The following is a 24,910-nucleotide window of genomic DNA, read 5'->3' as shown; positions in this document are numbered from 1 at the left end:
CAGGAAGCATCTTAGGCATTAGAGGAACAAAGATGAAGCATCTTCTCTACCTGATGAGGACTTTCTAGTCCAGTGCAAGGGTTGGCAAGCTGGGGCCCCAGAGTTGCCTCCTGTTTTTGTAAATATGCTTTTATTGGCACACAGCCACACCCACTCATTCACACATCTTCTGTGGCTGCTTTTGAGCTAAAACTGCAGAGATGAGTAGTTGACACATAGACCACAAAAGCAAAATACCTGCTCTCTGGCCCCATAACAAAAAGTATGCTGATCTTGGCCTAGTGGGTGAGACAGGGGCACAAGCAATTAGATTCTCCAAGGGAAGCCTAAGTAAAGGGTCCTGAAAACACCAAGAGTAAAGAGATATCATGGTACATCGATCCGAAGAGGCTGCATGGAGAAGGTGCTCCCCCAACTGGGCCTGAGAGATGCTTGAGGAATCTGGCAGGGAAAACAGAGAGTCACATGGGAAAAGTCAGAGATTCTGATGAGGCTGAAAAGTGCTTGGCTCCGTGGCACCTGCTGGTGACAGAGAGGGGGAAGTAATTATAGGTGAAGCTCTGAGCATTAGCTGGGGTCAGAATATAAAGAAGTTTAGACTTGGTCCTCTAGACCAGTGACTCCAACTGGGGCAGTCTTAGGGTCACCTGACAGGCCTTTCAAGGGTGTAGATGTCCAGGCCTGTCCTCAAGTCCTCTGAATTCTACTTTCTGGAAGTAATGCCAGATCTTTTTTTCTTTTCTTTTCTTTTTTTTTGGGGGAGAGAGAGCGCCACTCTTGTTGCCCAGGCTGGAGTGCAATGGTGCAATGGTGCGATCTCGGCTCACTGCAACCTCTGATTCCTGGGTTCAAGCGATTCTCCTGCCTCAGCCTCCCGAGCAGCTGGGATTGCAGGCACCCACCACCATGTCCGGCTAATTGTATTTTTAGTGGAGACAGGGTTTTACTATGTTGGCCAGGCTGGTCTCGAACTCCTGACCTCAAGTGATCCACCCACCTTGGCCCCTCAAAGTGCTGGGATTACAGGCATGAGCCACTGTGCCCAGCCAGAATCTTTGATTTAATCAAGCTCCCATTGCTCTGCTGGCTTGGTAAATTTGAGAACTTCTGCTAAAGGCATTGAGGAGCCCAGGAGATTTCTACATTTGTGTATTTACATGATCATATTTGTATTAGGAAGATATGTCCACTATATTGTGTGCAGAACACACTAGAACTTGCAGAATCTGGAGCGAGGCGTGGCAGTCGGGGGTTGTGGATCAGGTGAGAGTAGAGGGTGCTTAGACTTAGGCAGTGATGATGGCAATGGAGATGAGAAGCCAGATTTGAGACATGTTTCAGTTCTGTGTTTGACAGCAATTGATGGCCAACAGAATGGGTTGGCTGGTGGCAAGGATCAAACCATTCAGTGAGTTTTGGGAGTATGACTGGGATAGAGCATATGGGAGAATGAACTGTAATTCTTTGATTATTAGAAGATACATGAGAAAAAAAATCTCAGATTTGTATGAATACTGAAGATAGCCTAGAAAATTAATTGTATGTGGAGATAATTTAAAGCATGTATAGTCCTAGGAAATCACAGGTTAAAGGAACCATAGAAATATTCAGTTGGCATTTTTTTCCAGATGAAAAATTATCTCTGTTAACTGAAAAACAGAAAGGAACAAATCAGATACCAAGTGGACCCACAAAGGCAAAAGTCGCGAGTTAAATTTAGAGCAATAAATCATCATCTGTAATCCTCACAGCACTTAGAGATTTGCAAGTAATAATTAAAGCATAATAAAATGTAAACTATTAGTGTAATTATTAACAATATTGATTAATAACTTTTACCCTAAATATATTTGTGGGAAAATATTTTTCTGATTTTATATCTCTGAGATTTGCTGGCAGCATTGTTCTAGTTATTGCATGCCATTAAAATGTATCTTTGTTATTTCATTCTATTTGCTAAATAATAAGAGGCTATCCGTCTATTTTTGCACCTTTTAATCTTGGTATTTAAATATATAAGAATGCTATTAAAATGGTTTGATCTCAGTTTTAATGTGTTCTTGGAAATTTATTTCTAATAACCAAGACTTTTAAGGAGCTCATAATGCTCTTTCTGGGATAGGGAATGAAAGAAGTTAATATGATTCTGGGAGAATGGGTACTGGACACACATAACAGCATTAACAGCAACAAAAATTAAATTACAGTTATCTTGAAATTTGCATAGCCCGAGGAATACATATTTACTATTTTTGAGGAGGGTAGAGAAAATTCTGACTGAGGAGATAGCTAATCACACGACCATATTATAAATTTGTCACCATATTTTAAAATATTTTAGAAAAAAATTCACAAAAGAATTAAAAACTGTGATTTAAATGTGATCTAGCTATTTAAATATAATGTTATACTATTTGGAAAGGCTTTGTAATTTTGAAATTTAATTATCTTCTGAGAAACCCATGAAAAAAGTACATGAAGCGGACATTTTTTAGGATGGCTATGACCACAAAATAAAAAGCCTCCTAGAATTTGCTTAGAGTCAGGCAGAATAATGAAAAGTCTTGGCAATCACAGTTATAGATAGGTTGGTGAACTGGTGAATTATACGAGTTGGTTACATGATTAACTCATTGTATTCTTTAAATTTACTGATATGATCACGATATTAAATATTTACCTTTAGATAATAAAACTAATTTTACAACAACATTTTATGTTTTAAAAGATATAGTTACTATTTTTCCTTATTTTATTTATTTATTGAGACAGAGTCTTGCTCTGTAGCCCAGGCTGGAGTGCAGTGGCAGGATCTCTGCTCAGTGCAACCTCCACCTCCCACGTTCAGGGATTCTCGTGCCTCAGCCTCCCAAGTAGATAGGATTACAGTTGTGCACCACTACGCCTGGCTAATTTTTTTGTATATTTAGTAGGGGTGGGTTTCCGCCATGTTGGCCAGGCTAGTCTTGAACTACCGACCTCAGGTGATCTATCTGCTTTGGCCTCCCTCATGCCTGTAATCCTAGCACTTTGGGAGGCCCAGGCAGGGGGAATCACCTGAGGTCAGGAGTTCAAGACCAGCCTGGCCAACACAGCGAAACTCCATCTCTACTAAAAATACAAAAAAAAAAAAAAAAAAAAAATTAGCTGGGCATGGTGGTGCACGCCTGTAATCTCAGCTACCCTGGAGGCTGAGGCACAAGAATCGCTGAATGCCTGCAACAGAGGTTGCAGTGAGCCGAGATCCTGCCACTGCACATCCAGCCTGGGCAACAGAGCGAGACTCCATCTTAAACATAACTTGTTATCTTCAAAAGTCTACCAGTGCAACTGAAAATGTACGTATCATGTAGGATGTCACTATACTTGAAAAGTTCTGTGCCAGTTGGCTGTTGACAGCATTGAGGATGGAAGGAAACTTGCAGTGAGGAAAGTATTGTGCACAGGAAGCTGGTGCAAGGACAGGAGAGACTGGTCAGCTCTCAGCCTTCCCCAACAGGCTCATGGGCAGTGTCTGTTTTGTCTTTGGATTGTTTCATGATCAGCCTTGGTCTAAACTTTTATTAAACAACAACAAACGTTGCTGTCAACATTGTTAAAATGTCTTTATACATTTAATCGGCTTCTGCCTTCATTTGCTCTAGTACAAAATACAAATCTACCTTCCGTAATTCTTCTTTTCTCAGTTATAAGCAAGCCTCTAACTCATATGTTCAATAGGAACTTGTAATTTTTTCTTTGATTTTATAGTCATATTCATCAGAGGCCAATTGAGTTATTCTAAGAGAATGTCATTTTAAAACACCTGTGTCTTTCATAATTTATGGAGGTCAAAGTTAAGTTTTATAGTGTCTCTAGATGAAATGAGTCATTTAGTTAATATGCTCATGATGGCTCAACCTTTTCTTTAATGCTGGCTGCATTTTATTCCTTTACATGAAGATACAAATGAACTTCATCTATTAAGGTCCCCACTGCTCCCTCTGAGAATATATTGTTGTGCTTAGTGATTTGTTTCTAATAGGCCACCGGGGGAAGTGATGGGACCCAGGAATGAGTTATTCAATCCTAGAGTCAGTAAGCAAGAAACTTTGGTGAAGACGTAGAAAACCCACTCAGGTGTCTAGTGGGGAAACAAAGAATAGGTTTTAATATTGTGATTTTGCATCTGCCAAATTTAATAGCTTTGTGATTTGAATTATTCAGCCCATTGGATCTATGTACTCGTCATATATTATTACTCCTAAAAGGAATCTGGTTTACTGCACGTGAATGTGCAATGTCAAATTTTATTCCATGGCATTTGAAAAAAAAAAAAAAAAGTAGATCCATACCATGGGCAGAAAAACTCATGTTTTTATTTACTGTAGCCGTAAAACTGAACTGTTACACTTTGGCAAACTCTTTCTTTTCACTTTGGTAATGACAGGAGAAAAATAGAAGTATAGAATCATTCCCCCAAGCTATACAACTAATGCATTCAAAGAATCTAATCTCTTAACCTCTTGCACCACTGCCTTTTTCCCTGAAGAATGGCAATATTCCTTATTACTACCTATTTACATCTAGGGGTGTCGTGAGGATTAATGAGATCACTTAAATGCTTTGGGTTGCTCAAAGCATTGCTCTATTACGGAGACTGACCCTACTTGGCAACATTTGGTTAGCATTTCCAGTTGGCCAGGGGCCAGAAGCATTATTCCTTCATGTTGGAAAGGCTGGTGGCCTTTCTCGTGAACCTCACGCATATTGTTTTCCCTCCTCTGTGCTTGCACAATTGCAAGATAAAGTGGTTGCCTCTTCTGTAATACCCTGGAGGACAGCCACTTGCAGGGTTCCATAGATCTTACTTTAGTTGGTGAGTGGCCCAACACCTGGGAATATAATATCAATTTTGTGTCCCCTTTAGAAGGTTTTCTTTCTTTTTGTAACCTTTAACTTTGTAGGTCATTGACCTAAACTGTGATGGATCAAGCTGTCTTGAGAGATTTCAAGTCCCTCATGTTGCCAGCTGGCTTGGAATTTTTCCTACTGCAAAAATGCATTTGGAGTTGTACGTGGGGCCACATAGTTTGAGGAAAGAGATTTGAGAATAGCAGAATCCACACTTTTTGTCAGATTCTTAGGTTCTTGGGATGTGATTGGGGAATTCCACAGATGTTTTACTTATGGTTCATCTTTTAAAATGTTGTTTAAAATAGCTGAAAATTGTAATAAGGTGAATACTAAACTGTTTGTGTAGCGAGGCATTTGACTACTTGGGTTTTACATGGACCATAGTCATTTATTAAACTAATATTTAGGCCAGACACGGTGGCTCACGCCTATAATCCCAGCACTTTGGGAGGATCACTTGAGGTCAGGAGTTCAAGACCAGCCTGGCTAACATGGTGAAACCCTGTCTCTACTAGAAATACAAAAATTAGTCGGGCATGGTGGCACGTCCATGTAATCCTGGCTACTGGGGAGGCTGAGGCAGGAGAATTGCTTGAACCCAGGAAGTGGAGGTTGCAGTGAGCCGAGATCATGCCATTGCACTGCAGCCTGGGCGAAGAAGTGAGACTCCATCTCAGACAAAAAAAAAAAAGAAAAGAAAAAAAGAAAAAAAAGAAATATTTAAAAGCACTTACCAACTCTGTGCCTTAAAAATCAAACAAATAAAAAATCAACAAAAATATAACCAATCAACTGGCATGAATATACACATTAAATAGATGTTGATCTGTGTAAGACGATAAATAGTTCTGATAAGTGGAGTTTTAATTTTTTTAAGAAAGCTTCATCAACTGATTTTATTATTAACAAATACATAAGTACTTATTACATCAATTTATACTATTAAAGAATTATTGTGTCTATTTTATATGTTGAGGTTTCTTTTAAGATTATTTTGAAATAAGTTACTCAGTTGTGAAAAATAACACATGAAAAACACTTCTCAGGAAATGATTAAAATTTGCCATAATAAAAATATTTTTGTAAAATGGCCATTTATTCATAGAACTTAGTTAGGCATTGTGTATATCTAAACATGGTCACGGTCTTTTGGGAATTTGTATTATTTAAATACATTGAGATAATTGTATAGTTTATCTCTTTCATTTCATAAGTTAAGAAATAGGGATATTCTTAGAATTAGGTATGGGCAGGGAGTTATTCAGGCAAAATAAAAGGAGAGAAAAGAGGTGCCATTTAAACAGCCAGACCCGTAGGCTCAAACTGTTCTCCTCATGAGGAGACATACATCACAGCCAGATCACAGTCCCAGAGGTGAAAATTGATGGCCTAGGATCAAAGTTTGTTATTATTAGAACTAAGACTTGAATTTTCTTAAAATGATTTGTAAATGTTCCTGTAAATGACCAGTGAAGATATGAAATAGTCGTAGCATAAGAGCTGTTACTGTGTTGTTTCTGGGTGTGTGCATGTTTGGTGCAGGTGAAATTAGGAAGGGGACATTGAATAACTAATCTGTGGGGACTTGAGGCATCATGGGACAAGGGACACCAAGACAGGGGGACTTGTTTCTAATCCCAGGACTTTCTCTGAAGCCTTACAATATTGGACAAATCTCACTGAAGCTGTAAATCTATAGAAGTTTCCTCATCTATAAATTGAGGGGTATATACTCTTTAGTGACAGCTTAGTTCTCGATTTCTTATACTCTATATTATTTGATTAAAAATATGAGAATGGGGTAAAATAACCACCAATTTTTATCTTGCAACCCAGAAAATACTACAAAAAGAAAAGTTCAAATCCTCTGGTACTTTCCTTCCTGGGGTGTCGGATGTGGTGATGGTGATGGTGGTGATGATGGTATATCATAGTAACTGTGCTATTTTTCCTAGTAAGTGTTCCCCTCCATCCTCTCTGCCCCTTCGTTTCACCTACTGAATACCTCTGCCATATTGATTTATTACTGGTGAGATAATTGGAAGGGCACTATAGCTCTCAGGTATTTGGAAGGAGAAGAGGTAGATGGTTGAACTCCACTAGCAATGTTTCTGGAGAGGAGGGGTACCTTTACAGCCCGCTGGAACTTGAGAAGTAGAAAAATAATGATCAGAAGAGTTATATTTGCTTATGGAGATGTGGACTGAGAATGTGGCATAGTTTTGATTATAAGCCGTTATCTTCTCCTATGGAAAACACCTGAAAACTGGAAGCAGGTGTTGCAGACGGCGATCTCTGTGTCTCCTCCACTCCCCTCTCCAAGTAGACAGAGAGCTCTTCACTTGATCTGCACAGAGCTCTACAGAGCACTGCAGACTCTGCTATCGTCTTTTCTCAAAGGGCCTGACAGCACTTCCAGCTCTTCCTTTGTGTATGAGAGCTTCTTTTCAAGAAATTTTCTGGAGACAGATACCGTAGTGTGAACATACATGTGCACACGTATGTGTGTGAGTATGCAAGAAAGAATGAACCATGAGATAACACCAAAGCTCTTAGGTAATTCATTTACTAAATGAATGAGTTTCTTTTATTGGAAATATTTACTGAAGAAGTCTTTCTGTACCCTAAAACCTAAAGTATAATAAAAAAAAAAAATTGCCAATGGGTTGAAAAGGAGTAGGACGACTGGATTCCAGGACCAATGACAAAATAAACGTAGAAGTTGGCACCATTAATTGATGCTTACAATGGGTCAGACTTCATTCCAAGTGTTTTTCTTTGATTTAAACCTCACAACAACCCTAGGGAATGGGTTTGATTATTAGCTCCATTTTACAGATGAAAAGACTAAGGCATAGAGAGAAATGCTTTCTTCCTGAGATTGTATAGAGGCAGAACTCTAGTTTTTGCGTGAATATTCTTAACTGCTAGGTAATACTGCCCCCCATAGCAGAGGGGCAGCCTCCTGAAACCAGAAAGACAGTGGGAAATATGTGAGGGTGGGGAGCTGAGCTTCTCATACAGGCAATGGGTGTACAATGGCTAGTAATTTCCCTGGTGCCGCTATGTACTAGTCTGCTCGCACGCTACTATAAAGAAATACCTGAGACTGGGTAATTTATAAGGGAAATAAGTTTAATTGATTCACAGTTATACATGGCTGGGGAGGGCTCAGGAAACTTGTAAACATGGTGGAAGGTGAAGGGGAAGCAAGCTTGGGCCTTCTCACATGGTGGCAGGAGAGAGAAAAGCAAGCAGGGGAAATGCCAGATGCTTATAAAACCATCAGATCTCATGAGACTCCCTCAGTATCATGAGAACAACATGAAGCAACCCACCCCCATGATCCAATCACCTCCTACTAGGCCCCTCCCTGGACACATGAGGATTATGGGGATTAAAATTCAAGATGAGATTTGGGTGGGGACACAGCCAAACTATATCACACTGGTAAGCCCCGCTTCTGAAAGACTTTTCTGTGTGTGTGTGTAGATTTCTCGCTTCCCTTAGAGGAGGTGTGCTGGTTTCAAGGTCACACTGGGTGAAAGCTTGGCTAATGTTGAAATGCGAGTCACCCTCCGGTGGCACCTACCTTGGCTCCTTCAACATACTCTTCTGTATGTGCACCAAGTTCACATTTGTTCCTCTGAAAATGACTTTTTATTGTTGTTGAGACAGGATCTCTCTCTTTCGCCCAGGCTGGAGTGCAGTGGCAGGATTGTGGCTCACTGGAGCCTTGACCTCCCAGGCTCAATCGATCCTCCCACTTCAGCCTTCTGAGTAGCTGGGACTACAAGCGTGCACCACGCCACCTGACTAATTTTTGTATTTCTTCTTTTTTTGTAGAGATAGGGTCTCCCTATGTTGCCTAGGCCTGTCTAGAACTCTAGGACTCAAGTGATGTGCCCACCTTGGCCTCCCACAGTGCTGGGATTACAGGGCAATGTGCCTGGCCTGCAGATGACAATTCTGTTGGAGTCCTAGACTTCTCATGACACCGACTAAATCAAAAGACTTTCCTGTAATATTCCCTCCCCTCAGAGGTATCCTCTACCTGGTTCTACATAGAGGGCTGTAGCATTATAATAAAGGACAGGGGAACGTTTCCTGAAACGGCTTTGTGATGGAGGTGGCATGTGCCAAGCAGTGCTTCTGGGAGCTTCTCTTGGGGTATATCAGAGGTGAGATTGGAAAGGTGGAAAGAGTGTGGTAAAGAGAGTATTGCTTTGGTTTGGGTGAGGCCGTTTTCACTCAGTTTAGAGAGGAGGTACCCCCATGTGAGGGGGCAAATTGTGTGAGACCTGAATGCCCAGGAGGCAATGCCTGGACTCATGAGACTACCTGAATGTGAGCCTAGTCCTCTTTCATCCTGCAGCTGTGTGTGTACATGTGCTTCTGAGTGCCAGCTTCCATGGGGGCTTTGTCCTCCCTAACTCTGCCCATAACCCATAGGGATGTTTCTTGGTCATCTCAAGGCTATGCCCTTGGGCTGCTTTGGCTGTCACTTGTCACTTCTACTGGGACATACGTCCAGCTTATATACCTACTGCCCCCCCAACGACAGTGAAAATAGTCAACATTTATGTCTCATAGGTGTTGTAAAACCAATAAGAAGTGACTTTGGACCAGCCCATTATAACAGCATCCTTGGCTTCTTGGAGATCCCGCCTCATGCTCATTTGCATCTTAGAGTTTGCTTACCATTATGTGCCAGCATCTTCTTGACATTATTATTTGCACTTAGGCTGGCTTTCTCCTCGCTTCCTCTTTGGGGTGCTGCTGGTGCACATCCGCACCGCATCTTCCCATTTACATGATGTCAGGATTTCAGTTAGAGGCTGAAGCAGAGAATACTGAGGAAGGTTAATGAGTTGTTTCTAAAACCTACAACACTAGAGTCCAAAGCCCGGTGTAACTAATCTGTCTTTTTTCCCTGTCCTCTGCTGATCTCTATTTCACTATATATTTCACTATTCTTCCCCTTCTTTGTTGAAATTGATATTTTACTTTTCTCTAATTTCCTGTTTTATACTTGGGCAGTGAAACTTGACTCTTTGAAGCCCTTGATGTCATCAGTTTCCTTTGGGCAGACCACAAATTTCATATTTCTTTTCTTTTTAAACCAAATCCTATATAATGTTTATTATTTAGTTATTTATTTATTTTTGAGACAGGGTCTGGCCCTGTCACCCTGGCTGAACTGCAGTGGTGTGATCACAGCTTACTGCAGCCTCCACCTCCCAAGATCAAGGCATCCTCCTACCTCAGCCTCCTGAGTAGCTGGGACTATAGGCAAATGCCAATATGCCTGGATAACTTCTGTATTTTTTGTAGAGACAGATTTTGCCATGGTTCCCAGGAGCCTGGCAACCTCCACCTCCCAGGATCAAAACATCCTCCTGCCTCAGCCTCCCAAAGTGCTGGGATTACAGGTGTGAGCCACCATGCCGGGCCCAAGTTCATATTTCTAAACTTTTATTATGTACTGAATCCATCTTACAAGGTAGAGTACAGTGAACCTCAGAGCGTTGCTTGAATTCAAAATCTTAATTATAAAACATGGTGAATTCAGGTGATAATTAAAAAGGAAGACCTATGAGGAATAGTTTTACATCATCTTGCTTAAGTAAAACAGTTTCAGAATGGAATGCCCATGTCCTTTTATTTATTACATATGGATCAAGAGAGCCAGTTAATGACTTACACTTACCATAATTAGGTACAAACACAGCCCACTTATTCATTAACTTTCTCACCAATCTCTAATATGTATTTGTTGACCTCTTGAATTCCTCTTTGTACTCTAAGATCCAAGGAAAGTAGTGCTAAACATATTCTTAGAAAGAAGATGCTTTTGAAGTCAAAATTATTATTTTATTTTCTTCGTTCTTGAAATTTTTATAAACTCTTAACTTTTTGTGATCTATTAAAAATAAAACTGCTCTCTTTTTGTATTTTGTAGAAACTACCTCTTCAGGTTACAGCTTGAGGATCTGTCTCTTATCCAGGTAGGTGCAATTTATTTTTCTCAAGCCTTCATTTTCCATCCCAATTAACTCACTGTTTGAAGGGATGAAGACAGATGCATGTAAAGGTGTTAATCCAGCCTGAGCAGGGGCTCATTTCCTCAGCGGGTCAGGCCACAGGACTAAGGCTGCCCTACTTGTTATGAGTCGTCACCTCCCTTAATTCCCAATTAGCCTTTTCCTCCTGTCAGGTGGCCCTCTTTGTTCCGTGGATGTGATCCTGATTTATCCTTCCTTAGATGAGAGACCATTCAAGAAACATTACCTCAAAGCCTGGACGCATTCCTTTCCCCACAGTTACAGCAATCATCGATTATTTAGTTTGATGCATTTGGGCATCATATTCTTGTGAAACAGCTTTGTTTCCTCTTTGTAATTTATATATAAACATACATATGAATACATGGGTTAAAAGCTACCTATAACAAAGAATAAAGGGAAATAGATCAAAATGAAATTTACCTGCTTCTGTTATTGTGGTTTGGACAATGGACCAGAGATCTTGTGCTTAAATGAAGTATTTATTTTAGTAGCAGATCTGAGTCACAAAAGCCCACTTTTCTCTCTAGTCTTTAAAAAGTGTCTCCTAGAAAATAAGAGAGTTAAGACACAACTATCTTCTTCACCAAGATTCTGGAACTCCCTATGGACTATGCCAGAATCTTTGGGCTGTGTAGAGTTTGGAAAAAGTTCTTCAACCAATTTTAGTCTCACTCTCATGTGCTAGAGCTCTAAGAGGTGATTGGAGAGGATTTTATATTATTTTATTCTCTCTTTAATGCTGCTGCTTGTGAACATTCAGGGAACTTCAGAGCTAGGTTTTAATATTAGATCTATCTTTTACTTAGCAGGGTGTTAAAATCAGCCAATCCCACAATCAAAGCTAATATTGATAAAAAGCAAGGGCTTTGAAGACACATCGACCTGATTTGTGATCTAGTCCCATGACTTCTAGGAATTATTGGTTTGTCATCTGTGAAATGGTCACAAATCACTACCAACTCCATATTAGCATGGTGAAAAATAAGTAAGATATTCAAAAGAGATAAAACATTGCAATTTATCAATTTTTTATTGTTTTTTTAAAGTGATAATAATAATAAATCTCCATTGTAATAGTTGTATCACAATTGAGAATAATTTGTCTTTCCACTGCAATTTAGTATATAACTGGAGTCTTTCATTGAGCTGAGTGGTAAAATTATAAATTTATTATTAAGGAATCAGAATGATCAGTAATTTGAAGTCATTATCTTCAGTGAAATAAGCCAGGCGCAGAAGGACAAATACTGCAAGATCTCACTTATGTGTGAAATCTAAAAAAGACAAACTCTTAGGAGCAGAGAGTGGACTGGTGGTTTCCAGGGGCCCAGAAGGTCAGGGAAGGTGTTAGGGAGATGTTGGCCACGGAACAAAAAATTCCAGTTAGACAAAGGAATAAGTTAAAGAGATCCATTGTATGACATGGTGACTATAACTACTAACAATGTACTATATGCTTGAAAATTGCTAAGAGAGTAGATTTCAAGTGTTCTCAACACCAAAATTAAATAAATAAATACATAAATAAATAAATAAATAAATAAATAATGTGAGATACCTGCATGTTAATTAGCTTGATTTAACCATTCCACAACATATACATATATCAAAGTGACATGTTGTACACTATCAATATATACAATTTTTACTTGCCAATTAAAAAATGAACGATCAACAATTTAATCAAAATGCCATTTTAAAGATTGTTTTAGATAACCTTTTCTAAAATATATATCTTTTAGTAGATAGAAACTACATATTATACTCATTTTGATTCTCATGGTATACTCTCTGGCATATCACATGTGTTAAAAAGTGAGCTTTTGTAGGTCTGTGTGTGCACAAACATATATTTGCGTATACACATTCGTTTGTTTCCAAATTTGCTAGCTCTGTCAGCTGAGAGGGTTTAGAGGTATTGTCTTAGTAGCAGTGAACACACTTGATACATGTTACTTTGTTTCTAAACATAATTCTCCATGAAAACAAATGAAGGATTTTTTTGAGAAGTGGCTTAATCTAGAGTTGGGCAAGGAGAACTCAGATAAGACTGCAAGAGCTTGTTGTTTCAGAAATTAAGGAAAATATTTAAAGAATGATGAGGATGTGTCACAAGAAACTGGGAGCCAGCTTGAAGTGGGCTCACTGAAGAAATCTGGGACAATTTGATTGTCAAAATAGATAATGCCAGTAGTAGATTATAACACATTGAATAACATAAGAATCCATGAGTAGATGCTAACATAAAACATAAATAAATGCCAACTAATAAATATTGAAGGAATAATTTGATTAGGAGATTATGATTTGGCAACCCTTATAGTAAAAATTGATTTAAAAGGCAAAAGTGATCAATAGATGCTTAACTTATGGGTCAGAGTTTGATGACAGCCAGGATATTTATTCATAGTAGTCTTAAAGTACTTATCTATATGATACTTATTAATTACAACAGGAAAACTTATAACTTGATAGTAAAGAAATCTGGCAAATAGCCCATGACCAAATAGTCAAAGGTCAAGGGGAACTTCACCAGCAATGGGACAGAGTTCAGTGATTTGATGCACAGAGGACACAGCAAGATGTCCTTGGTATTTCAGCCAAAAATTATAACCAAAATTATAACTAATAACCTTATCATGAGGAACCACCAGATACACTGAGGGACATCCTACAAAAAAACTGGCCTCTACCCTGCAGATATCACAAAGTCATAAAAGCTATGAAAAAAGAAGAAATAATGAAGGGCTCTTCCATCATAAAGCTCAACAAATAGACATGGGGATCAAATGCAATACTTGACCCAAATTGAATCTTGGAGCAGATATATTTTTTCTTACTATAAAGGACGTCATTGGGACAACTGGAGAAATTCGAATGTCTGGATAAGATAGTAGAAATGTATTAATGTTAATTTGTTGATTTTGATAACTGTAATGTAGGAGAATGTCATTGTTTTTTGGAAAAACATGCTAAAATATATAGGGGTAATGGGTATCATTTCTGCAACTTATATCAAAATAGGTTTTTTTTTTTTTTGAGACGGGGTCTTGCTCTGTCACCCAGGCTGGAGTGCAGTGGCATGATCTCGGCTCACTGCAACCTCTGCCTCCCAGGTTCAAGCAATTCTCCTGTCTCAGCCTCCCCAGTACCTGGGACTACAGGCGCCTGCCACCACGCCTGGCTAATTTTTGTGTTTTTAGTAGAGATGGGGTTTCACCATATTGGTCAGACTGGTCTCAAACTCCTGACCTCAGGTGATCCGCCCACCTCAGCCTCTCAAAGTGCTGGGGTTACAGGCTTGAGCCACCGTGCCTGGCCAAAATAGCTTTTAAAATTGTTATATACATGAATACACAGAAGCTATACAGGTGTGCAGAGGCAAAAATAATAAAGCAAATATGATACAGTGTTAACAGGGGAATCTAGGTGAAGGGCTTATGAGAGTCTATTGTGACATTTTTGCAAATTTTACTGACATGATGTCCAAATAAATAGATGCAAAAAAGTGAGGAGATGTATTTCCATTAACTCATGTGTATATATTTTTGTGAGGTCAAGGAATCTAATTGTACTTTTTTCATCATTGCCTCCCTTGGTCTTGGCTGCCTTCAGTGGAAATCAGGTTGCAATTATTGATGGGATTGATGAGCTATTACTGAAGTATAGGATGCCCATCAGTACCACTACCTGGTGAGAGCTTAGTCTACTGGCATAGCACCAAGCAAGAAGACAGTGACTTTTTCAACTGTGGTTTTGAAAATGCAGCTCTAATGATAGAGGTCAGACTGCTGTACCATTGGTGCAAAGCAGGGCAATTCTGCTTTTTCATATTCTGTGGCTGTGTATGGAGTTCTGCAGCCTACTGTTACTTAGTCTGGAGAGAGAAGGCTGGCATTCTTCATGACACACTTTTTTTTTTTTAATATCACATGTCTCCAGCAAAGAGGCCTTGTTGGTTTCTATGAATATTTTATTTTAATTTACATGACAGTTCCCAATGATGACAGAAAGGAATAAGCACACTTGTAGGCAAAGGGTGTTATAACAGTGCTGTCTGATAGAAGCACTGTGTGAGCCAAATAGGTAATTTAAGATGATCTGCCAGGCACACTGAAAAAAGTACAGAGAAGCAAGGGAAATGACTACTAACAGTATATTTTACTACCTCAATATATCCAAAATATTTTAATTTCAGCATAGAATCATTATAAGAAATTAATGATCTGTTGCACTTTTTTTTTTTTTTTTTTTCTGGAACTCAGTCTTCAAACTCCAGTGTGTGTTTTTTATTTCCATCACACTTGGGTTTGGACCAGCCAGAGTTGAAGTGTTCTGGATGGCTGGTGCACCCCATTGGAAAACAGTTTTAGATAATAAGTGACAGAACATCTGACTTGTGTGCCTTCAATTATTACATAGAAAGATTGTTTTCTACCACAAATCATGGGGGTTGATTTGTATATCTCAGGTTAATATTTTTCTCCATTTCTCTCTCCAAAGTTAAAAATTATTGTTTAAATGTAGAAAAATGATGAAACAGATCAAGGAGGACAACCAATTTCAAGAAAACTGGAGACAATGAGAAATGAATGTAGTTCACCAGTAGCCTTTATTTTACACTAGACAAGGCGTCCTTGGGTCCTGCCCCTGTGCAGGACAGAGGTTCACCTCCAGGTGGCAGTTTGCATTACCTGTGTCTCTCCTGGTCACCTGGGGGCAGTTTCTACCTTGTCATGTCGCGCTACGTACTGTTTTCCAAACTATAGGCTATTTTCCAACTCGAAGCATTTGCTCTTGCTGTCCTGTCTCAAACAACTTCACCTTATTTATCTTCTTCTTCCTGGAGAAAAAGACTGCCCATCCTTGAGTTTCACTGGTGAATTCACCTCTTTGTAACCCATTCTGTGCCTGCTTGGCTGGTGACCCTCTGAGGCATTTCACAGCCTCATAGCCTTTATTTCTGACTAGTACTTACTGCCTCGTGTTGAAATTCATTCTCTGTGTTGTGAGAAGTGTTTTCTTTCTTTCTATATGTTCAGAATTAGATGAGATTATTCGATTAGGTTACCTGGAAGGTGGTAGAGTCAAAACAGATGGCTTACAAGTCTCTGTCCCTTGGTATTTAATAAGCTTACTCTTCCCTAACCTTTTTAAATGTAACACTAATGGAGTGGGAGGCAAACAACCTATTTTTGTCCCTAAATTCAAGAAAAGAAAAGTAACGTTAACCCAGAAGCTAGATTTATAAGAAATGCTTTTGGAAGAGACATCCTAAAACACACACGTGCATACTGTCACCCCAGGGGACAATTCGTGGATGAGACAGGCAATTCTTGACTGATATATTCGTTCCTTACATACCAACCACTTGTCTTCTCAATACTGTTTTACAATTTTCCTCTCTCCCCAATTTTTTCTCCTGCTTTGACATTGGTTTAGCAACAATGATGAGAAAGCAGTTGTTGAATAATGATTCTTCTTTTTTTCCTACTTAGTGATGTTCATAGAATTCTAGAGACCCCACTACCTTGTGCCTTGTCAACTGCCCTGAAATCCAGGGTGGTACTTTCCGTCCAGCAGCCAGCACACTTCCTGGCTACAGTAGGAACACGGGGACACCGCCTTAGTGCACCCTCTCCACTCCCCTCCCACCATTCCCTGACCTTATGATGTCTATCGAAGCACTGTCACACATGGCGGCTCAGCTCTGTAGAACCATACTGAAATTCAGTGATGAGAAGAATAGGCTTTTGTGGGGTGGCTTCCAAAGGAGAAAACTCACTTCCAAGTCAGGTTGCCTGATAAATCTGGTGCAAGGAATATTTTGGACATGGAGTCAACAGTACTTCAAATCGGAAGTCTCTTCCCTTTTGCCAAAAAAAAAATCTTGTCTTTTTGACAAACTAGAAACATCACTGGTGGAATTGCTAAACCCATGAAGATTTGAGCAGGAATTGGGATAAAAGTACTCTCTTACCTTGAGTGAATGTTATCTGTATGAGGTAAATCTCTTGGCATGACCATAGGAATATTCACATATAAATTTACCATGCAGTAAAATGGCTATATTTGGAATATTTCTTATGATTTTCAGACAGGTACGCCTTAACATATTAAGAGAAGATGTCTCTTAACATTTAAAGACCAAGAGTTGCTTTTAAATTAAGAAAATAAAACCTGTTTGTCATCAATGGCTACAGAATCAAATATTAACTTATTTTCACTTATAAGGCACCTTTTTGCTCAGAGACTGTGATTTTTTTTTTTTTTTTTTTTTTTTTTTTTTTTTTGCAACTCACTGCATGCTGAAGTTTAGCCATCCCCTATTGAAAACCAATCATTTTCAGGCGTAGTGATGGTTGGCCATAATTTGTTTCTTCTATCTCATGTCATAATAACAGATTCAAATCTTCAGTATCAGTTTTCTTCTTGCCTTAATCATGGAGATTATTTTACAAGAACAAAGCTTTTTGAAAAATATAAAAATGCAGCTGGCCTCAAGACTAATTCACAGCATCTACCCATCTGGGATCCTACCGCAGATGGCTGGAGGTAGATGCTCACTGAACAGAGTTCAAAAAACACAAAGGGGCTGGAGCTCATTTAACCTCACTGTCTTCCTAAAATTCTTTTGGGAAATAGCTCCAAATCCATTTTTATATTGTTTTGTTTCTAACGGAAAAAAATTCACTGCCTGTTTCTCACTCACAAATGCTGGGATAAGCAGAAAAAATGAAATCTGTGTTCCAATTTGCCACCTGCCTCTCTATGATTTCTAAATTGAAAACTGTTAGATCTCTCTGACTACATGATCAATATCGGTAGAGAATTCTCTCAAAAGTTAAAGTGGATATTAACTTCTTTCCTGTATATCTGGGTTGGGGGGATTGAGTTTCAACATGAGTCAATTTTTTGACTAGAAGTTCTCAACTCCTTAAAGTTTTACCTTCTGGGAATATTTGGCAATATCTGGGGACATTATTAGTTGTCACAACTGGTAGGGGAAGCTTTGACTGGCATCTAGCGGGTAGAGACCAGGGATGATACCAAACCTTCTACAATGCACAGAGCAGGACCCCCCCGTTGAGCGAAATTTACCTGACTCTGAATGCTAACAGTGCCAACATTGAGAAACCCTGTGTTCCTTGATTGCTGCCTCAGTTTCCACATGTTTTAAAGAAGCCATTTTCTAACCTAATCTGTGATATTAAGATTACTTGATTGAACATAGAAGATCTTTGATGTGCTTAGGGAATTTTTCGGTTTAGATTTCTATATATATGTTGAACATATATGTCTCCATATATGAAGAAATCTAAACACTAAAGATTCATAGTTTGCATATATATATATATATATATATATATATATATATATATATACGTGAATACACGTATGAATCTTTAGTGGCCAGTTCTAAAGAAGCTGCTGGGATTCTTGTGTTTAAATTACTTCCTATTATTAATATGAAATTAAATTTAAAAATAAATTGAGGCAATTTATAATACCCTCTCTAGTGGGTCATAATACTATAATATAACTACCCTCTGTTGGAATTCTTCTGTATAATTTAAAGCATGATATATTAATTAATAATTTAGAATAACTATTCCAATGAGATATTCACAATGATTAATTTTTTAAATTATGTTTTATATTTATTGGGCAAGGGGAGACTGGTCTTCCCCACAGCTCTCAAAAATCATGATTCTGAGCTCATTTTTTTGCCTTTGTCATAGGTTCTTAGTGTCATAGAAGTGGATTTTAAAGATTATTTGTATTAAAATTTTTCAGGAGTTAACAACTAAGGTGTGTTGACCATAGTAAAGGTATTATTGGAACATAGCCATTCATTTGCATGTCGTTGGCCTATAATAATAGTTTATAAAGTTTTATTTGGAATCCAGACATATTGTTTATTTTTTTTTTAACATAACGTCTATGGCTGCTATTCAGCTAACTTGACCAGTAGCCACAGAGACTGTCTGGCCTACCAAGCCTAAAATATAAACTATGTGACTCTTCCTTCAAGAAAAAGTTTGTCACCTATTATGGTACCTGGTACTCAGCAAGTTCTCAATGAATATTTCCTGAATTGATGAATGAACACAATATGACTCAGTTTTTTTTTTTAGTTTATCAATGTTTGATTGCTGTGTTTATTTGGACTCCTTGTGTAATAATTACATGATCCCCAGTTGATCTTGACCCAGAAGTTGGTAACCTGAGACAGTGTTACCAACTGTCCTCCTCAGATTCTAGGCTCTTATATCTCATTTCTCCTCAGATTCTAGGCTCTTATATCTGTTCTCTTGGTGAAGATTTTCTGTCGGATGCCGTTTTATATACCTATTTTATTCAAACATATTTACTCTACTTTTTAAATAACTTTCTGGAAGATTTATAGTTGATTATGTATATTTTATGTAGATGAGGACTAAGATTTTACTAGTTTCAGAGAATATGAGTCAAGTTAACTGCCATTAAAACAACTCCGCCCTCCTAGAAGCTGAACATTCACATGCAGAAGACTTATTCCTCCCTTGCAAGTGAGTCCAGTACAGTCTGTGGGGCTTGGCTCCATGCTGCCATTCAGGATCCCACAGTGTTCTCTATCTTATGGTATCCCATCTTCAACCCATGCCTCCAGGGGCAGCAGGGAAGAAAGACAAAGTCGAGTGGAGGATCATGCAAAGGATCATGCCATGCCAGGAAGCGCATCCCTTGTGCCCAGATTTCACTGGCCATAACTCAGTCACATAGCTTCAAGAAACCACAAGGCAGGCTGGGAAACGTGGTTTGTATGCATTCAGACATTGACAGATATTAGCATTTTCTCCTAGTCAGTGCTAGGGAAAACAAGACTGGCCCCTGGGGATACACTTAACTGTTCCCTGTTCTACCCTCATCCCACCCTCCCATACCATTTTAATTTTTTTGCTACATACAAACAGATTTCTTTATGCTTCTAATATTTCTGTAAATAACAAGCAGGAATACTTTGAGCAAGCCACTTAACCTCTCTTTACCTCAATTTTCTCTATAGTACATTTTGGAGAGGACAGCCAGGAAGAAGAGTACACCGGATTTATCCCTGAATTCTCTGTCAGGATTAAATTTTTAATATGCATCATCCTTCTACTTACTCTTTCTTCCATCATGCTTAAGTAATGCCTGAATTCCTGTTTGTTTAAGGAAAACATTCCCTACTAATTTGAAACTTGGCATTATGCTTATTTGATGTAACCTTAATGACCTAATTTGTCATGGAATCATGATGACAGCAACAAAAATAATAGCAGGCATCACTCACTATGCCCTTACTCTGTTCTTGGCACTTTGAAAGCATCATCTCATCGAGTTCTCCAGCAGCATCAAAGTGGGGGTATTATTTTCAACACTCAACAGCAGAGGAGTTGAGGTCTACAAGTTGATGTGATTTAGCCAAGATAAGCCAGCTGATAGGTGGTAGAGCTAGGATTTGGACCTGGGTGTGTAGGGCTCCAGAGGACAATTGCTGCTTTATTGTACTTGCCAGCATACCACCTATAGTTGACATCTGGCTTACAGTGAATATAACTGTTAATTTTTAATTGAAATTCATATGTGGGTTTTAGGCCAGGTACCCTGGAAACACAGTCTGAGGCAGGGGTTCTCAAGCATGTGATTTGCTTAAGGCATGCTCTCAAAAGGTAGGGAGTGAGTGACATAGCAAAGAAAGGAAGTAGGCAAAAATTTCCTGTCAGCTGGAGTATAGCCTCAACCCGATCCCAGACGCAGCTCTGGAGCATAAATAGAAACGCTATTGATCCCATTTGAGGCAAGGGCTGTGGCAATTTATAACCAACTCTCCCTTGTTCTTCGGCTGCTGAATTTGGAGTGTTTGGTGACATAACTTCCTGGTGAGGTGGCTCTCATTAACTAAGAGCAATTCTCCAGAGAGTTGGGAAGCTATGAACCAGGATCAGCTAACACTGACAGCAGCCAGGGATACAGTGTCCTGTTTCATAAGAAGAGCTGGATGGGGTGCCAATAGCACCCACTATGATTGATAATACTTAGTACTTTTAGGTATCTTACTTAGAGTTTTCTTAATGTTCCTGACTCTGACTGCACAGACACTAGTCTCTGCCACTGAAATGAAGTGTTTTTATGTCTTTGACAAAAAAGTACATACTTTATTATTGAATTCATTCTTTTGTGTTATGCATATCTTAATTTCTAATAACTCTTTTTATCCATTTATAAATTGTTGCTTTGCTTGTGGCCTCAAAAACTAAATTGAAGATGCATGAATATTTTTGTTAGTCATGTATATCATTTAGTTTCATGAAATGAAGTCAGGCAATTTCTGTAATCCAATAGCAAACACTGTCTGACAATCACAAGCTGCTAGATAAATGGAGGGGTTCATTTCATTTATCTAAAATGCATTTCTCCTTCTATGTCAATAATGGCCCCCGTATCTGCCATGACTGCTGAGTGATGGGCATGCTCAGAATTCTCTGCCCTGTGTTCATTTCCCTTATCTGTATGTCCCTTCCAAAATGCTAACAAAAATAAATAAGCCAACATACCAGGAAAACTCATTGCTCCAAATTTTAGTAATGATTTCTTGTTTGAGTAAGAGATAGTGTGTTCTGTAAGCTGTCTCCCAGTTACCTAAGAACAAAGTGAAAATAAAAAGCAAAGGAGAAACATAAATGAAAAAAAAAACAAAATAAAAACAAAAGCCGGTCACATTGGCTGACCACTCTCTGGAGTGGATGGATTGGAACTCTTAATTTGGAGACTCTTTAACATGTAAGCCATTTGTCATCCAGAATTTATTGATAACTGTCACAGAGATGGGTAGAGTCATTGTGGATAGGGCTGCAAAGGACAACACCCTTGTTTAACGTATGTTTATCAGACAGTCCTTTTGCTGCGCTCTCATAGCTAACCTTTAAGAGTTTATATAATACTTCTTCATTAGAACACAATGTTTAATCTGCTTGTATCAATTCTCACTGTTGTGGGGGCTATTGCTGCTTTTTCAAGTGATACTACATGATCCCTTCAATGATTTTATATGGGCTGGTTGCACAGTTTAATTTTTGAAATTCAATTCTACTTTCAATTTTTGGCAATACTCAGTTATTATTTACATGCATCTTAGATCGCAGAGGCAAGTTGCCCATGCAGAAATTCCCTACTAAGAATAGGCTACTTTATAAGAAAATAGGCATGACTATACATGTAATTTTGGTAATATTTGGAGTCCAAAGACCTCATGCAATTCATTGCCTAAAAATTGCCAAGCACCATTTGAATAAAAGAGCATCAAAACCAAATGCAATTTTAAACCATAGCCATTAGCTTCTGATTCAAGATGAAGGGAACCTATGTACTGTTCTTTCATTGATTTAAAATAAAGCATTTAAGTGACAATAAAGGCACATCAAAGGAAAATCTCTATGAACACAAGAGACACCCTACCCAGCTCTCCTTCTAGAATAGGGCACCCTATCCCTGGCTGTTGTGAGGGTTGCTTGATACTGGTTCATAGCCTCCCCTTCCTCTGGAGAATTGCTCTTGGCTGATGAAAGTCACAGATGATCCAGTTAGTAAAGTTAGCAGAAGATGACTTTAAATAATTATGATTAATATAAGGAAGAAAGTAGAGGATAATTTATACAGATTAATTAAGGAATGGAGAATTTTACCAGAACATTAGAATAAAAAAAATAGAATAAATTTTCTATATTTTTTAAAAAACAAACAATATCTGGCATATGGGACTAAATGAATAATTTTAACAGCAGATTAGACATAGCACAATATTGTATTAGTGAACTGGAAGACCAGTCTGTGGAAAATATTCAAACTAAAGTACGGAGAGGAATTGGACAGGGTAGATAAAAGAGTATTAGACACACACGACACCTTGAAAACTCTAACTCACATACAACTTAAGTCTCAAAAGGAGAAGGGAGAGAACAAGGCAGAAGCTATATGCCTAGTAATTATCACTGAAACTTTTCCAAAGTGATGAACAGTATCAACTCACAGACTAAGAAGCTCTGCAAACCTCAAATACAATAGATAACCACAGCAGCGCGTTATATATATATATAGTGTGTATATATATAGTGTGTATATATATATAGTGTATATATATAGTGTGTATATATATAGTGTGTATATATAGTGTGTATATATATAGTGTATATATGTATAGTGTATATATATCATGTTTAATATACTATACATATATAGTGTATATATATCATGTTTAATATACATTATATATACATGATATATATCATGTATGTATATATCATGATATATATCATGTATATTATACATGATATATATATATATATATATATATATGTAATGTATATTGAGATCCCAGCCCTTATCCCCAGTGTTGGTGTTTCTCTTTGCATATATTTTATATGGGTTTTGGCGTACACTTTTGTTGGTATGTAATCAGCTTACAACTAGAACCTTAAGGATAGTGACATTGGTAGTCACTCTAATACAAAAAAATCCCACCCAGAGTAAGCAATGATGGCTGGTCTACAAAGAAATGCGGGTGCCCAGCTCTAATGTTCTTGCAGTTCTCAGTTATGAAAAACACTGAGTGAACCAAATTAAATAAGAAACTTGGAAGACAGAGAGACAAGAAATTATGATGAATGTCTTCTGAAATTAGAGACGATATTACCACCGTGAAACAAGGAGAAAATAAATATTCAGTGTATTTAAAAAGCCTTCATAGATTATTTTGAAAATATATGATCATAGAAATAAAAATATCCATGGAAAATTAGTAAATAAATTTGATAAAAATTTCCCAGAAAGTTGAATAAAGACTAAGAGATGAAAAATGAAGGGAAATATGTGAATGGTTAACACACTAGGCCCAGGAAATAGAGGCTCCAATACAGGAGAGAGGGAGAAAAATATTCCTGGGATGAGGGCAAAGGGAGATAATAATTGTAGAACTGTTGTGCAGCCGGCCTGGGGAGCCACCAAGCAGGTTGGAGTAGATGATACAGTTACCAAACGCATCTTTCCAGGAGGACATCAATAATGGGATATCTGAGGTGTCTGAATGCATTTAGACAAAAAGGAGACTTACATTTGGGTGTGGGGGACAAAAAGATACTAACTACGTAGAAAAACAAGAGGCAATTATTAACTCTAAGAAATGTATAATTGTTTTGAGAAACAAGATGTATTAGAATCTTATTTCATGGCCCATCTGTGAAGAATATTTGCATAGTTATGTAGGTACTGCATATTCCTACAGAATCATCATAAATCAATACTGAGAAAGTGGGGGAGGGAGCATGCGTCTATGTTGATGGGGGAAGAGGGATAAAGTAAAAAGGAGCCAGTGAGTAATATTTCTAACTGAAAATATCAAGAAACAGCAGTAAAATATTATTAGTTGCAAATTTGGAGAAAAATGCATAAATAAACCAGTTAAAGAGTTGAAAGTCTTTGCTTTAAGCAAACTATATAGGCTGTATGACAGAGAGGGCTTTCTTTATTATTTTATTTTAGATCTTGTAGATTTCTTTATGAATTGAGTGTATGCTTAACCTTAACAATAATATAAAGATGATATTCATAAAGTATGAAAAGACTGACATGAAAAGGACAAATCAGATCGATAAAGAATTCACAAAATATAAGGATATGTTCTTTCATAGACATAGTTCATCGAAAATTATTAAGGAGCAAATTAGAAGATTCTATAAAAATGACTTTATGAGAAAAGTAGATTTTTTACACAAATCACAAGTTTAACAAAGAGAAAGTGTTAATTATATGAAGATTATTTTTATCACTAAGAAAAATAGAAGTGCTATTGGAAGTTATATAGACAACAAAGATAAATAGGTATACAAAAGAAAACAGGCATACAAGAAAACAGCTCCAATTATAAA

The 24,910-nt window shown here is 38.0% G+C and overlaps 1 protein-coding gene across 1 annotated transcript in view; it reads left to right on the top strand.

Annotated features, from left to right (window-relative positions):
• Window positions 1-24,910, top strand: part of SEMA5A (semaphorin 5A) — a 502,481-nt gene that overhangs the window by 216,411 nt on the left and 261,160 nt on the right. The window contains exon 5 of the mRNA XM_003263156.3: window positions 10,859-10,904. Within this exon, the coding sequence (XP_003263204.1) occupies window positions 10,859-10,904 (46 nt within the window). The remainder of the gene's footprint in view (window positions 1-10,858; window positions 10,905-24,910) is intronic.

This window comes from Nomascus leucogenys, chromosome 6 (genome assembly GCF_006542625.1).
Source record: "Nomascus leucogenys isolate Asia chromosome 6, Asia_NLE_v1, whole genome shotgun sequence".
NCBI classification, from domain to species: domain Eukaryota; kingdom Metazoa; phylum Chordata; class Mammalia; order Primates; family Hylobatidae; genus Nomascus; species Nomascus leucogenys.
Note: the sequence above shows the minus strand (reverse complement) of the source record. Positions and strands in the feature narration are given on the sequence as shown.